This window comes from Dendrobates tinctorius, unplaced genomic scaffold (assembly GCF_039654945.1).
Source record: "Dendrobates tinctorius isolate UK_male_01 unplaced genomic scaffold, ASM3965494v1 ptg000010l, whole genome shotgun sequence".
NCBI classification, from domain to species: Eukaryota; Metazoa; Chordata; class Amphibia; order Anura; family Dendrobatidae; genus Dendrobates; species Dendrobates tinctorius.
This window is the reverse complement of record NW_027361678.1, coordinates 9,027,348-9,043,723: the sequence shown is the minus strand read 5'-3', so window position 1 is coordinate 9,043,723 and position 16,376 is coordinate 9,027,348. Positions and strand designations below refer to the sequence as shown.

Below are 16,376 nucleotides of genomic sequence, written 5' to 3'. Positions count from 1 at the left end.
CTTGAGGGGTATTTGATAGAATTCTATCTTGTACCCCGAGGACACCAGCTCTGCTACCAATGTGTCGTGTGAGACCGAGAGCCAGGCGTGGCGAAACCAAAGCAGGCGGCCACCGACCTTGCCGAAGTCACCTTGAAATTGTCTCAAGTCATTTGGTAGTCCCCGGCCAAAGTAATTTGATTCGCGATCTCTGATACCTCTGCTGGTAGGTCCATACCCTGCAGGGCCCTGTTCAATGATTCTGACCAAGCCAAAATGGCCTTTGCTACCCAGGTTGCCGCAAATGAGGGGGAGAGTGCTGAATCTGATGCCTCAAATACTGAGCGAGCTAGGCTCTCTATGAGACGGTCAAGTGGGATCCTTGATAGAGGACCCACTAGGTATGGATAACAGGGTCCTAGAGGCCAAGCGTGACACGGGTGGATCTACTGTTGGGGACTCTGCCCATTTCTTACGGAGATCAGGGGCGAACGGATACCTCGCCTCGAGTGCCTTTTGCCCTGAGAAATGCTTGTCGGGCCGCTCCCTGTGTTGTTGTACTATGCCATCAAACTCTGGGTGAGAGCTCCATGCGGCCGCTTTGCTCGCTTAAATGAGACCTTGTGACCTGAGGCCAAGGTGGAATCATCTTCGATCCCAAGGGTCTGGCTGACAGCCTCAATGAGACTGTCAATTGTTTCCCGGTATTCTGGAGTACCCGAATCAAGCGGCTCATGAGTCGTAATCTGAGCTCCCGTTAACGACCCTTGGTGAAGGTGAGCAAGAAGCCGAGCTTATGGATGCCGAAGCACCAGATGGATCGGGAGACGCTGTGTGGGTTCGTTTCCCCCGCGTCTGCCTAGAGTGATAGCGGCCCCTTCAGGCCGGAGGCTCCTGTGAGGTGGAGGACCCCTCTAACACAGGCGAGCCGCTATCCCTACCCCTATCTGGGGCCCGGAGGGACTCGATTGCTCTCGTAAACGATGCCATGGACTGAGACAGAGCCCATTCCGGGGGGCTCAGTACACTGGGCTCGGTCGTAGGGGAGGTTTGCGCACATGGGAAGGCGGACTGGCAGGAGGTGAACGCAACATATAAGAACGTGTGTGGTTTAGCTTTTCTGGACATGATGGCTGTTAAGTGATATGCCAAGGGCCAAAAGCTGTTTTGAGCGGCCCCGGGACGTCATGGGGCGGAATTCCGTACGCGGCCTAGTCCCTGGCAGAAGCTAGGGACTAAATTTTTGACGTCCGCCCGAGGCCCCGGGGGGCGGGTCCGCCGGAAGTGTCCACGTCACAGGGGGCGGGACTTCCGCCCGAGGCCTATCTCCGGCAAAAGTCGGGGACTAAATTTCCGGCGTGCGCCCAGCCTCAGGGCAGGACCGCCGGACACCGGGCCTGGACAGAGAAAGCATGCGCCACCGGCTGCCACGCTATGTGGCGCAACCCAGGAGGCCCGGGGATGCCCGAAAACTGCGCCACCAGGAGTGCCGACCACGGGGGTCTACAGGAGCCCTCCCAGCCCACCTCCTTCCATGCCTCACCCCTAGACGTCCATCTTGATCCTCAGGTTGGGGGGGGGAGGGGGGCTGAAAAAAAGCTTAAGGAGGGTGCCCATCTCCATCTTCCCTATAGGGGATGAGGAGAGGGACCGTCAGCCACCTTCCATCACCGCTGTCTGGCATTGGTGATGCAGTAGGGGCCGCACGGACTGTTCGCAGGCCTCTGTACAGCCTAGGGTTTCACTACCTTAGGGTGGTCAGGGCTCTGTCCGGCATCATGTCCAACGTAGCGGGAAAGGATACGTGGAGGCGACACTCGTACATGCTCGCCTGTTGTTGGTTTGTGGAAATCGGACCCTTTCAATAGGATCCATTGCCCATGTCTTATCTTCATGGAAAAAATGACCAGACGTGTGCCCCCAATGGACACTAAGCAAAAACTGATTCCGCCTGCAATCGGGGCGAGGGTGTATACGGCGGAGGAGGAGCTAACCTCTTTTTTTTCACTTAGTGTCAGCCTCCAGGTGGTAGTAGCATACACCCACAGTACCTGCGTCCCCCAATGAGGCGAAGGAGAAATTTCTAAGATGGCAATCCATTACAACAAGGTCAAGCAGCAGACATTGGGGACAACAAAGCTACAGACCGGCAGAGGGCGAAAATGGCTCTTTACTGACCGGGATGACCGTCATCTTATTCGAATGTCACTCAGCAACACAAGGATGACATCAAGTGACCTACAAAAGGAATGGTAAATGGCAGCTGGGGTGAAGTGCACAGCAAGACCAGTTTGTAACAGGCTTCTAGAGGCAGGGCTCAAGTCATGTAAAGCTAGAAAAAAACCTTTCATCAATGAGAAGCAAAGGAGAGCCAGGCTGAAGTTTTGCCAAAGATCTTAAGGATTGGACCATAGAGGACTGGAGTAAGGTAATCTTCTCTGATGAATCTAATTTTCAAATTTGCCCAACACCTGGTCATCCAATGGTTAGATGGAGACCTGGAGAGGCGTACAAGCCACAGTGTCTTGCACCCACTGTGAAATTTGGTGGAGGATCGGTGATGATCTGGGGATGCTTCAACAAGGCTGGAATTGGGCAGGTTAATCTTTGCGAAGGACGTATGAATCAAGCCGCATACAAGGTTATCCTGGACAAACAGTTGATTTCCTTCTGCTCAGGCAATGTTCCCCAACTCTGAGGACTGGTTTTTCCAGCAGGACAATGCGCTATGCCACACAGCTAGGTCAATCAATATGTGGATGAAGGACCACAACATCAAATCCCTGTCATGGCCAGCCCAATCTCCAGACCTGAACCCCAATGAAAACCTCTGGAATGTAATCAAGTGGAAGATGGAAAGTCACAAGCCATCAAACAAAGAACTGCTTAAATTTTTGTACCAGGAGTGGCATAAGGTCACCCAAAAGCAGTGTGAAAGACTGGTGGAAAGCATGCCAAGACACATGAAAGCTGTGATTAAAAATCATGGTTATTCCACAAAATATTGATTTCTGAACTCTTCCTGAGTAAAAACGTTAGTATTGTTGTTTCTAAATGATTATGAACTTGTTTTCTTAGCATTATTTGAGGTCTGCAAGCACTGCATTTCTTTTGTTATTTTTACCATTTCTCATTTTCTGAAACTAAATAGAAAATTTAGTGCTTGGAAATTCGGAGACATGTTGTCAGTAGCTTATACATAAAATAGCAAGTTACATTTGACTTTAAAATATACCTATAGAGAGAAAAATCAGACAAACTGAAAATTTTGCAGTGGCCTCTTCATTTTTGCCAGAGCTGTGTATTAAACACTTACTTCTCCACGGTATTCACAGTGGAAAATAAAATGCTAGGTGAAATGACTAGAGACAAAGAAAACCCTATATTAAGAGTCTCCAATCTAACCCAAGAGGAGGTGCGAAACCGGCTAAATAAGATTAAAATAGATAAATCTCCGGGTCCGGATGGCATATGCCCACGAGTACTAAGAGAACTAAGTAATGTAATAGACAAGCCATTATTTCTTACATTTAGGGACTCTATAGTGACGGGGTCTATTCCACAGGACTGGCGCATAGCAAATGTGGTACCAATATTCAAAAAGGGCTCTAAAAGTGAACCTGGAATTTACTGGCCAGTAACTCTAACCTCTATTGTTGGTAAAATATTTGAAGGGTTTCTGAGGGATGTTATTCTAGATTATCTCAATGAGAGTAACTGTTTAACTCCATATCAGCATGAGTTTATGAGGAAGTGCTCCTGTCAAACCAATCTAATCAGTTTTTGTGAAGAGGTAAGCTATAGACTGGACCAAGGTGAGTCATTGGACGTGGTATATCTTGATTTTTCTAAAGCGCTTGATACCGTGCCACACAAGAGATTGGTACACAAAATGAGAATGCTGTGTCTGGGGGATAATGTGTGTAAATGGTAAGTAATTGGCTTAATGATAGAAAGCAGAGGGTGGTTATAAATGGTATATTCTCTAACTGGGTCGCTGTGACCAGTGGGGTACCGCAGGGGTCGGAGTTGGGACCTATTCTCTTCAACATATTTACTAACAATCTGGTAGAAGGTTTACACAGTAAAATATCAATATTTTCAGATGATACAAAACTATGTAAAGCAGTCAATACAAGATAGTATTCTGCTACAGATGGATGTGAATAAGTTGGAAACTTAGGCCGAAAAGTGGCAGATGCGGCTTAACAATGATAAATGTAAGGTTATACATATGGGAAGACGGAATCAATATCACCATTACACACGGAACGGGAAACCTCTGGGTAAATCTTACATGGAGAAGGACTTGGGAATCCTAGTTAATGATAAACTTACCTGGAGCAGCCAGTGCCAGGCAGAGGCTGCCAAGGCAAACAGGATCATGGGGTGCATTAAAAGAGGTCTGGATACACATGATGAGAGCATTATATTGCCTCTGTAAAAATAGGGATTTTTGTGTACTCACCGTAAAATCCTTTTCTCCGAGCCAATCATTGGGGGACACAGAGACCGTTTCTTTCCTGCCACTAGGAGAACAATAAGTAAACTAGAAAAAGTTAACTCCTTCCCTGCAGCATACACCCTATCGCTGGACAGATCTCATCAGCTTGGTGAAAAAGCAGTAGGAAGCTTAAACAGTTGAACAATAACTATAACTAGGTCACGACATAAAGATGCTAAGCAGGGTGGGTGCTGTGTCCCCCAATGATTGGCTCGGAGAAAAGGATTTTACGGTGAGTACACAAAAATCCCTATTTCTTCTACGCCTCATTGGGGGACACAGAGACAGTGGGACGTCCTAAAGCAGTCCCTGGGTGGAGAGCGTACATGTGCTAATACACCATGTACCACTGATTGAACTCTAAGGTACTGCCGCTTGCAGGATGCGTCTGCCGAGAGCTGCATCCGCAGGGGCCTGAGAATGAATTAGGTAATGCTTTGTAAAGGTATGCAGACTGGACCAAGTCGCAGCTTTGCAGACCTGTACTGCCGAGGCCTGGTGCCGAATGGCCTAAGAGGCGCCCACTGAGCGGGTAGAATGTGCCGTAATTCTTGCTGGGACAGGCGCATTCCTGACACGATAGGATTCTTGAATCGCGAGGCGGATCCACCTAGCTAGCGTTGCTTTCGAAGTGGCTGGACCCTTCTTATGCCCTTCTGGAAGTATGAAAAGGGGATTTGACTGGCGGAAGGGAGCCGTCCGCGAGATGTACCATCTCAGAGCCCTAACCACATGCAGAGTGTGGTGGGCTGTCTCAATACGATGGACTGGTGCCGGACAAAAAGAATGCAAAACAATTTCCTCATTGAGGTGGAAAGAGGATACGACCTTGGGCAGGAAGGACGGAGACTTCTTGAAGACTTCCTTGTCCTGATGAAAATTCAGGAACGGAGGGCGGCAGGATAGAGCCGCCGATTCTGAAACACGTCGGATTGACGTAATTGCCACTAGAAAGACCACCTTCCAAGAGAGAACAGTCAGTGGAACGTCGTTGAGGGGTTCAAAGGGAGCCTACTGTAGGGCCCCAAGAACCAGGTTAAGGTCTCAAGGTTCCAAAGGTCGTCTATAAGGAGCCGCCACATGGGCAAGTCCCTGAAGGAATGTCCTGACTTGAGGTTTGGTGGCAAGTCTGCGTTGGAATAACACTGACAAGGCTGGGATGTGGCCGTTGAGCGAACCAAGTGCGAGGCCCGACGTTAGTCCGGACTGAAGGAATTCCAATACAGTAGGAATGGAGAACATCATAGGGGATCGGCCACGATCCTTGCATCACGAGAAAAAAGGTTTTCCAGGTTTGGTGATAGATGCGCATGGACACGGGCTTCCTAGCACTATCATTGTGGAAATCACCTAGTGAGAAAACCCAGCCTTTGTTAAAATCCAGATTTCAACAGCCACGCCGTCAAAGACAGGGCCCCGGAGTTCTGGTGGTAAAACGGACCCTGAGAGAGCAGATCTGGATGATCTGGAAGATGCCAGGGAACATCGGCGACTAGTTGAATGAGTTCTGCGTACCAAGCGTGGCGCGGCCAATCTGGCGCGACAAGAATCACTGGTACTCTTTCCGATTTAATCTTCTTGATGACCCTCGGAAGCAAGAGAGGAAAGATGTACGGGAGCCGGAACCGGTGCCACGGCAGAACTAGGGCGACCGCACCGATGGCGCGTGGATCGCATGATCGGATGATGGATTGAGGAACCTTGTTGTTTAATCTCGAAGCCATGAGATCCACATCCGGAGTACCGCAAAGATGGCAAATCTGCTGAAAAACCTCATGATGAAGAGTCCACTCTCCCGAGGCCAGGCCCTGGCGGCTGAGAAAATCTGCTGCCCAATTTTCTATGCCCGGGGTGTGGACTGCCGAGATGGGCGAATGATTGGTTTCGGCCCAATGGAGGATGTGACTCACTTCGTGCATGGCCATCCTGCTTCGAGTTCCCCCCTGGTGGTTGATATACGCCACAGCCGTGGCATTGTCGGATTGGATCCTGATGGAGTGGCCTGCAAGGAGAAGGTAAAAACTCCTCACGGCTAATCTGATCGCTCGAATCTCTAGGATGTTGGTGGGGAGACGAGACTCTCGAAGAGACCACCGACCCTGTGCCGTGTGGTGACGAAAAACCGCACCCCAGCCCAGAAGACTTGCGTCGGTGGTTACTACCAACCAACCATTGTAATGGGAGAAAAGACTTCCCTTGATTCAGGGAGGATTTTAGAGTGCATCACTTGAGGGCTTGTCTGACCCGCAGAGACAGGAGGAACCGCCGGTCCAGGGAGAACTTGTCCCAGGCTAACAGAATCACATGTTGCAAGGGACGGAGATGGAACTGGGCGAACGGGACAGCCTCCATTGCTGCTACCATCTGTCCAAGAATTCTCATGGTGAAACGAATGGAGTGAGAAACTGGTTGAGAAAGAGGCCGCGCTGCCTGTTGTAAGGCTCGGGTCTTGTCTGGAGGGAGAATGACCAACCCGCGGGAAGTGTCAAAGATCATTCCCAAAAAGGAAATCTGTAGAGCCGGCTTTAGGAAGGACTTTTCGAAGTTTATTTTCCAGCCCAGGCGAGAAAGTGCATTATTTGTTATATTTACGGATTCCTCGCATGCTGTAAAGGACGGGCCCTTGATGAGCCGGTCGTCCAGATACGGTAACACGACCACTCCCCGAGAGTGAAGAATGACCGTGACAGCTGCCATGACCTTGGCAAAGGCGCTGGGGACCGGGTGGCGAGTCCGAAGGGCAAGGCAACGAACTGGAAGTGTTCCTCGTGAATTGCATAACGTAGGAACTGCTGGTGAGACGGGCAGATCGGAATGTGAAGGTAAGCGTCCTTGATGTTGATGGATGCTAGGAACTCTCCTTTTCCCATGGAAGCGACAACTGATCGGAGATTCAATTCGGAACCGCCGCACCTTGACCAACTGATTTAACAGTTTGAGGTCCAGTATGGACGCAATAGTCCCGTCCGTCTTTGGAACAATAAAAAGGTTTGAATAAAAACCTCTGAACCGTTCGTCCTGAGGGACCGGAATGACAACTCCGTCCTTTTGCAGCGCCTGAACAGCCCGAAGGAAGGCTGTTGTCTTCCTTTTTGGGGAGGGAGGACGGAAAGAAGCGTGATGACGGAGGAGAGGAGAATTCTATCTTGTAGCCAGAAAACGCCAGTTCCCTGACCCACTTGTCTTGGACGACTGCGAGCCAGGCGTGACTAAATGAAAGAAGACGACCTCCTACTCTGCCGTCGTCCGCCGGATACAGCAACAAGTCATTGCGTAGAAGATTAGTGGGATCGGGGTCCTCGAGAACCGGATGCCCTAGGTCTGGGCTTCCAAGAGCGATTAGGTCTGTATAAGACCTGGGTGCCTCTGTCTCCGCGCGGGGGCCGACTAGAGTTGGAAAAGAAGGTAGAGGAGGACAAACCGGAGTTATTGCGAAAATAAATCGCGTCGGCTGTTGGTTCCGAAACGGCCGAACAGCCCTTTGCTGAGGAAGGCAATTACTTTTTCCCCCCGGTAGAAATCAGAGATGAGCTGGTCCAGCTTCTCCCCAAAGAGGCGACCAGACTGATAAGGAAGAGAAGTTAGCGATCTTTTAGACATGGCGTCTGCTCGCCAGACACGGAGCCAAAGAGCTCTTTTAATGGAGATTGCATTAGCGGCAATTTGAGCAGCACCATTGGCGGCATCAAAACAGGCATCAACTACAAAATCTCCTGTGTGAACTATCAGCCTGGTGACGCTGGTAGCTTCCGGAGGGAAATTGTTACTTTGAAGAGCAGTGATTAAGACCTCTGTCCAAGAGGCCATAGCCTTAGTGACCAAAATCGCTGCAAACGATGGAAAAAGCACCGCTCCTGAAGCTTTAAAAACTAAGTGGGCGAGAATCAGTTTGACGATCGGAGAGGTTTCTGACTGAGGAACCTTCCGAAACAGATAGGAGCGTCTTAGAAGCTAGCCTCGATACAGGAGGGACCACAGATGGGAACTGCAACCAATCTATGTTTCTGGACAATGTCCTTAAAATCAGGGTGGCTGGTAAATAATTTGCGTACACGCTTGGTCCTCTTAAACGAAAAAGCGTGTGCTGGAGGAGGAGTATTTTCCTCCTTTACCTCCAGAATCCTGTTGACGGATTTATAAGTGAATCAAGCGACTCTTGGTCAGTTGGAGAATTTTGCGGAGCTGACGCGTCAGATTCCAAATCAGTCGTATTCGCTGTCACCATTAGGAGAGGGAGAGCGAGAAACAGAACAGACTGAGGGACGCGTCATGGGACCGCTCTGTCGCTTGACTGTCCCTTGAACAAGTACGGCCCCTGCTGGTGGACGGTTCCCCGCGAAGACGCCCTCTGACTTAAAGAGGCTTCCCAGAGAGAGTCTATAGCCTGAATCCGTGACTCCACCGACCGTTACAGGGGATGCAGCCCTCTCTGGGGGACTAAACGCAGGAAGACTCGCAGCAGTGGCGGCGAGAGGCGTTTGGGCGCAGGCCGCGTCGCAGTCCGTGCATAACGGATTAATCTGGCGCTGGGGCTGAGTAGATTTGCAAGTGGCACACACGGCATAGAATATAGTGTGCTTCTTAGCAGCCTGCTAGTTTCCTTAGATTACGACATAGCGCTCCGGAAAGGGTTAACGGCAGAGTCTGACTGCAGCAGCAGAGAATGTGCCGGGAAAGGGTTAAGCCTTAGTCTGAAGGCAAATGCAGCTTACCTGGTCCTGTACTACATCCCCCGGGAGGAATAGCTGTTGTAGTGTCACCCAGTATCCGCCTGAAAGGTCACCTCACAGCTCTGAGGTAAAGGGAGATGGCCCCCCGAGATTACGATTGCGCGTCTCACCAGTAATGAGAGGCGCCAAGAGGAGGGGGCGGCGATAATAGCGCGGGCGGCGCTATGCAAACTGCAGCCTAGTAGGCCTGAAAAGCCAGGGGCTCAATTTCTGGCCTACCGTTGGTAGGCACAGGGGGCGGGGCGGCGCTATGGAAATTGCGGCCTAGCAGGCCGGAAAAAGCCGGGGACTAAATTTCTCGGGCCACCCAAGAACGCTGATCGCGGGAGGGGGGTTCCGCGAATGCGCCGGTGTGCCGCCGCTGATGCTAAGTCAGCGCTTCTCCCGGGGGCAGGACCTGACCCCGTACCTCAACTCCAGTGCTCACTCAGCGCCGAGTCCATTCTTCTCATCCTGAGCTGATGTAGCAGAGCCGGAGGAGTTCTTGAAGGGGGATGCTCGATCGGTCCTCCCTCTGGCAGGGGGACGGAGAGCTATGGGGCTGACTAAGGGCTGAAGAAAGCGCTGTACGATCTTCTCCAAAACGGGTCTCCTGCGCTCGCAACGAATCCGTGAACATGGCGTCCACTCGGTAAGGAATCAGCCCCATTCGTCGCAGGAAAGTGTACGTGAAGGGTTACTCCACGTGCTTGCCTGTTGTTTGGGGGAGAGCGGGCCGTAGAAAAGAACCATTGCCCCCTTCACTCCGTTAATTAAAAAATTAAAATTTACAGAAAAATTAAAAAATAAAATAAAAATGATGGGGTCTGAAACCAGACCCAAGTGCCTCCTACAGACACTAAGCAAGAACGACGAGATCTCATCCAGCGAGAGGGTGTATGCTGCAGGGGAGGAGTTAACTTTTTCTAGTTTACTTAGTGTCCTCCTAGTGGCAGGAAAGCATAACACCCACGGTCTCTGTGTCCCCCAATGAGGCGTAGGAGAAAATCCCTTTTTAGACCGCACATGGAGTAGTGTACAGTTTTGGGCACCGGTGCTCAGGAAGGATATAATGGAACTAGAGCAAGTACAAAGGAGGGCAACAAAATTAATAAATGGGATGGGGGAACTACAATATCCACAGAGATTAGCAAAATTAGGATTATTTAGTCTAGAAAAAAGACGACTGAGGGACGATCTAATAACCATGTATAAGTATATAAGGGGACAATACAAATATCTCTCCGAGGATCTGTTTATACCGAGGAAGGTGATGGTCACAAAGTGACACTCTCTGCATCTGGAGGAGAGAAGGATTTTCCACCAACATAGAAGAGGATTCTTTACTGTTAGGGCAGTGAGAATCTGGAATTCCTTGCCTGAGGAGGTGGTGATGGCGAACTCAGTCGAGGGGTTCAAGAGATGTCTTCCTGGAGCGTAACAATATTGTATCTTACAGTTATTAGGTTCTTTAGAAGGACGTAGATCTGGGGATATATTCTGATGGAATATAGGCTGAACAGGATGGGCAAATGTCTTTTTCGGCCTTGCTAACTATGTTACTATGTAAAATTTACACCATCATAAAATTAAGCTTTATTGACCAGCAAGTTAATCACATAAAATATTTATGAAAAAGAAAAATATAAAACAATAAAACTACAATTTTTACCCTTACAGCTTTAGACAATGCTCATTATAAGTTTTCATTGCTGATTCTATTAAAACATGGTATAAAATAGTACAGAAAAATGATGGCTGCTTTGACTGAAAACTGACAGATCCCGTTATAGTCAATGGGGTCCTTCTGGCACTGTCATAAAACGGAACAGGCATTTGTATTATTTACGTTGTAAGGGTGTGTGCACACATTGCGGATTCTGCTGCGGATCCGCAGCGGATTAGGCCCTGCAGATCCGCAGCAGTTTTTGCTGCAGTGTACAGTACCTTTATTTTCAATGGAAAATAAAAACCGCAGTGCACATGGTGCAGATTTTTCTGCGTGGATTTGCTGCGGTTTCAAAACCGCAGCATGTCACTTCTTTGTGCGGAATCCGCAGCGGTTGCAAACCTGCTCCATTGTAGAGGTGTCAAACCGCAGGGGAAAACCGCAGCCTTACCTGCGTATTTTGCAAAATCCGCGTGGAAAAATCCGCAGCACAATCCGCAACGTGTGCACACACCCTTAGGCTCCTGAAACAGCAGAACAGCAGAAATCATCACGCAGATGTAAATGCAGTTAACCATAGAAACAGATTACCTCACCTTCGTTTTTCTGGGATGAAGTTACAGATTCTGTAGAGAATTTACCTCGCCAGCCCTTTATCTTTGTGTAGTCAGTGGTTTTACCAGTCCGGGACACAAATGGTAATCCTAAAATTATAGCGATATAATAGAAGAGGCAATGAAGAAGGTACAAGGCTATGTTATTTCGCTTATTTCGGACTTTAAGACACTTTTCCCAAAAAATGTTTTGGGGGAAAATGGGGGTGCGTCATCTAGTCCGAATGTAACTTACTGGGGGCGGTGACAACAGGAGCTGAGCGACGGCCCCTGGCTGGGAGGAGGGGGTGTTCGGAGGTGCGACAGCGAGGGGCGATGCTGCGAGTCCCCGTCTGGTAGGAGGGGGTGTTTGGTGGTTTGGAAGCTCCACCGACATTTTGTGAAAGCCTGCAACCTCTGCACCTCCATGGTTTCAATGTAGTGGACTTAGGTAAAGTGGGCGCCAGAACATGCACAGATCTTGATCTTGGCACAGAGATCTCGTCTCCCAAGATCGAAATCTGTACATGCGCCGACTACGGCACCCATTTCCCCCCAAAGTCCACCGCATTGAAACTATGGAAGTGTGGGGACTCCGAGCTTTCACAAAGTGTTGGCAGAGTCCCCGCACCAACGAACACCCCCTTCTAGCAGTCTGGGATGGGACTTGGAGCATTACCCCGCAGTGTCGCACCTTTAAACACCTCCTGTGACCCCGATCCACCACCATCCTTCTCCATTAAGATGAATTCAGACTGTATGATGGAACACTATATCATGAATTAGATTTTTTTTCCCCCATTTTCATCCTGAAAATTAAGGGTGTGTCTTAGGGAAAGTTCACACTATGCGTTTTTTCAGCTTTTTTTTTCTGCAGCAAAACCTGATCTCTTGGTAGGAAAGAAGGTTCAGGAAGGTTCAGGAAAAAAAAAGAATGCTTTCCTTGTTTTTTCTGCTGCGGTTTTGGCTTGCTAGATTTGTCTCTTGTGCATGCTGAGAAAGTTTAGTGTTGAAAAAAAAAAGTCCTATTCTATACAAATCAGGTTTTGGCACAAAAATCACAGCAAGACCTGATACCAGTGTTTTTGGTGTGCTCTCTCACCACCCATTAATTTCAATAGGTGAAAAACGCTAAAAAAAAATAATGCTGAAAGAAGCAAAACGCTCCATTGCACAAAAAAACAAACAAAGCACAAAATTGTGATGACGAAAATAAATGAAACAAGCTGTGTGCACATGAGATTTCTGAAATTTCAGACTTCCCTGGTACTGTAAAATGCAGAAGAAAATTTGCATTAAAAAATTGCTGCAAAAACGCCTTGTGTGACCTTAGCCTTATAGCCCGAAAAATACAATATATATAGCACCAACATATTCCATAGTGCTTTATAGATATTTCTTATCACTGTCCCCATTGGGGCTCACAATCTAAATTCCCTATCAGTATGTCTTTGGAATGTGGGAGGAAACCCACGCAAACACGGGGAGAACATACAAACTCCTTGCAGATGCTGTTCTTATATGTATACTCGCCGAAGAGCCCGGCGTTGCCTGGGCATAGTGACCAACTGTGGTTAGTTATAACCACGGCTGTGGAGTCGGAGCTCATTTGGTGGAGTTGGAGTCAGTATAAAATGGACCGACTCCTAAAATATACAATAAATTAGGTACAGTAGCTCAATGCAGAATGTGCTGAATATTTTTTCATAGGAATTTCGGAAAGTTATGAAATGTCCTATAAATGGCTGTTCTATTCCTGATCTAAGGCTACATTCACACACAGCGTTTTTCCTGCGTTTTTTGAGGATACATTTTTCAGCTGCAAAAGCAGATCAGCTTTTTAAAAAACCGCATCACCTGAAAGGTTTTTGAGCTCATAGATGTTTTCAATAGCAAAAGCAGATTAGAAAAATGCCACACAAACTGACATGCTCCTTCAGCCCAAAAACGAATCCTCACAAAACAATGTGTCTGAATGTCATATCTTGAAACCCATTTACTTTGCTGGGATGTCCAGAGTCATTGCATTTTACAGCAAAAAACGGATCCGCAAAAACGCAGTGCCCTGCACAGGATCTGATTCTTGGGCCCTGTGCTGGAGAAAGTTGTGCACAGGCTGCAGCTGGCAATAAGAGATAGTCGGCAAGAGGGACTTCCTGGAAATCTGATTGTAAAGAGACATTTTGGTTCAGAATCGAATAATAACTAAAGGAGACACTTGACTGAGTAGGGGAATGCCGTGGACATTGTTCCTACTGCAAGTTTCATTGTACTGATCGTGTATTGCAGATGGGTGCAGTGAAACATGTAGTTTCAGATTTGATTACATGTAAAACGGATCATGTGGTTTTTTGTACTTGTCGTTTCTTTTATATAGGTAAAACCATACGCCCATTGTACGTTCGGTTTCGGGAACATTTTAAATCTATTGTAACAGGTAAAGGAGTCCCGTGCTTAATTAGCCATGTTAGAGATATACATGGAATGGATCCTAATGTTCTTTCCTTTGCGGGGATTGAGAAGGTGGCATTACCTCCACAGGGAGGGAATCTCAATAAAATATTGTTAAGACGAGAATCGAGATGGATTATGAGTACACAGGCAACAGGACCGTTAGGGTTCAATGATAGGATAGACATGGCCAGTTTTTTATAAGGAGTTGTATAGGCGGTGTCTAGTAAGTGGAGTATTATTGTTGAGATTTGAGTCGCACATAGATGTTTATTCTGTGACAACATGATTGGTGATGAGTATAAATATGGCCTTATTTTAGAGTAATAATGTCTGTTTTCTGGTTGGCTGTTTAATATTACCATCTTTATATGGGGGTTATGCATACAATCTAGGTCCATGTACACATGGTAGCGTTTTTTGCATGCAACTTTTGTATTATTAGCTCTGTCAAATGGTTGTTATATATCTTAGATATATTGGATGTCTTTTCTTAAATCATATAGGATAAAGGTTGAATTTGATATGCATTTTTTTTTCCCTCATTAGCTGGTTTTCCATTTGTAAGTTTTCTTGGGTATGAGATAGTAGGGTGATATTGCACGGTTTTTAGCTATCCATTGTAGTAAAATATAAAGGGTATATGAAGAAGTTGCTTTTTCAGTCCCGAAAGAAGTCTTCTAAGAGGGTTTTTCTGTTATGAGAGGAAGAAAAGGTTTTTTTCCCTAAGGAATTTTTTGCAGAGAATTTTTGGAATAGAATCTTCCTGTGCAATTTTGATGGTTGTTCTTTTTGATATGTTTCATAATGCGATTATCTCTTGATGTAACTAAATGTTTTTTACCGCCTAGGCAGTGTGTCTGAATTCATGTTTTCTATTTGTTTATGTGTAACTCCACATGTTTTTAATTTCACTTAAGTCACTTAGACAGCAGCTGTGGAGGGAAGTGTTTCCTATTCGAACTCATCACTTCCTTCCAGTGTTTGACCCGTTGAAGCGCTCGTATAGCGCAAAACGGACGTTGTCAGCCTCTGTGCACTCCTTATGTCACTCCCCCCGACCTGACATGTTATTTATATGTCAATAAATTGATGATTGAATTATCTCGATGAGTGCGACTATTCCTCTGCTTGGATTCAAGGATTGATTACTACGAAGTCTGGCACCCGGGATCGCCAGCTGTTGGGCTTCTGTTTGCCGCATATCACCAGCGATTTCAAGGTAACAGCGGTGCCGTCCGCACTTTCTCTTGTGGGTTTAGTATGTTTTCGTTGAAAACTGCTTTGCCACTTACATAGTTTATTACTTAGTAATATTATATATATATACACACACACACACTATATATATATATATATATATATATATATATATATATATATATATATATATATATATATATATAATATATATATATATATATATATATATATATAAAATCAATATTACATAGTGTATTACATATTTACAATTTATTACAGTTTGTTGTGTTCTAAAGTTGTATTCCAATAAATATATATTATGTTCTATCTAAAATATCTTGATTATTGTATCATAAAAATGATTACATGTCTGATGTTCACATTGTACTACAATACATTTTTCACTTAAATATAAGCAATATATGTGGGAGTTGGAGTCGTGGAGTCGGTGTAAGGGAAATTGAGGAGTCGGAGGTTTGGCTTACCGACTTCACAGCCCTGGTTATAACAAATTATGATTATACTGCACATAAAAACCATGCATCTAATCCTATCCTGTGTGATACTGACTGCTGAGCAGTGTATCTAATACTATTCTGTGTGATACTGTCTGCTGAGATGCGTATCTAATCCTCTCCTGTGTGATACTGTCTGCTGAGCTGCGTATCTAATCCTATCCTGTGTGATACTGACTGCTGAGCTGTGTATCTAATCCTATCCTGTGTGATACTGACTGCTGAGCTGTGTATCTAATCCTATCCTATGTGATAGTCTGCTCAGCTGTGTATTTAACCCTATCCTGTGTGATACTGACTGCTGAGCCGTGTCTAATCCTCTCCTGTGTGATACTGTCTGCTGAGCTATGTATCTAATCCTATCCTGTGTGATACGGACTGCTGAGCTGTATCTAATCCTCTCCTGTGTGATACTGACTTCTGAGCTGTGTATCTAATCCTATCCTGTGTGATACTGCCTGCTGAGCCGTGTATCTAATCCTATGTGTGATACTGGGCTCCCCCTGCAGTCTGTGTCAGAGGGTGGTCTGTGTTGGCACGGTAATAAATTGTGTTATATTTCCAGCTTTACAGAAAGACGACAACACCATACAAATGATAAGAATAATAGGCCTCAGTTACCACAACTGTCTACAAAGAAAACTGTTGCTGATAGCAACCAATCACAGCTCATTTTTCATCTTTTAAACAGCTCTTGGACAGCGTGGCGACTTTTGAGTGGCGACTTTTGTGTTTCGACTTTTATGTGGCGAG

General features: G+C 46.7%; 1 protein-coding gene across 7 annotated transcripts in view; it reads right to left on the bottom strand.

Moving 5' to 3' along the window:
• MGA (MAX dimerization protein MGA) overlaps nt 1-16,376 on the bottom strand; it is a 242,418-nt gene that overhangs the window by 133,787 nt on the left and 92,255 nt on the right. For all 7 annotated transcript variants that reach the window (XM_073586415.1, XM_073586424.1, XM_073586433.1 and 4 more), the window contains exon 7: nt 11,458-11,565. In XM_073586415.1, the coding sequence (XP_073442516.1) occupies nt 11,458-11,565 (108 nt within the window). The remainder of the gene's footprint in view (nt 1-11,457; nt 11,566-16,376) is intronic.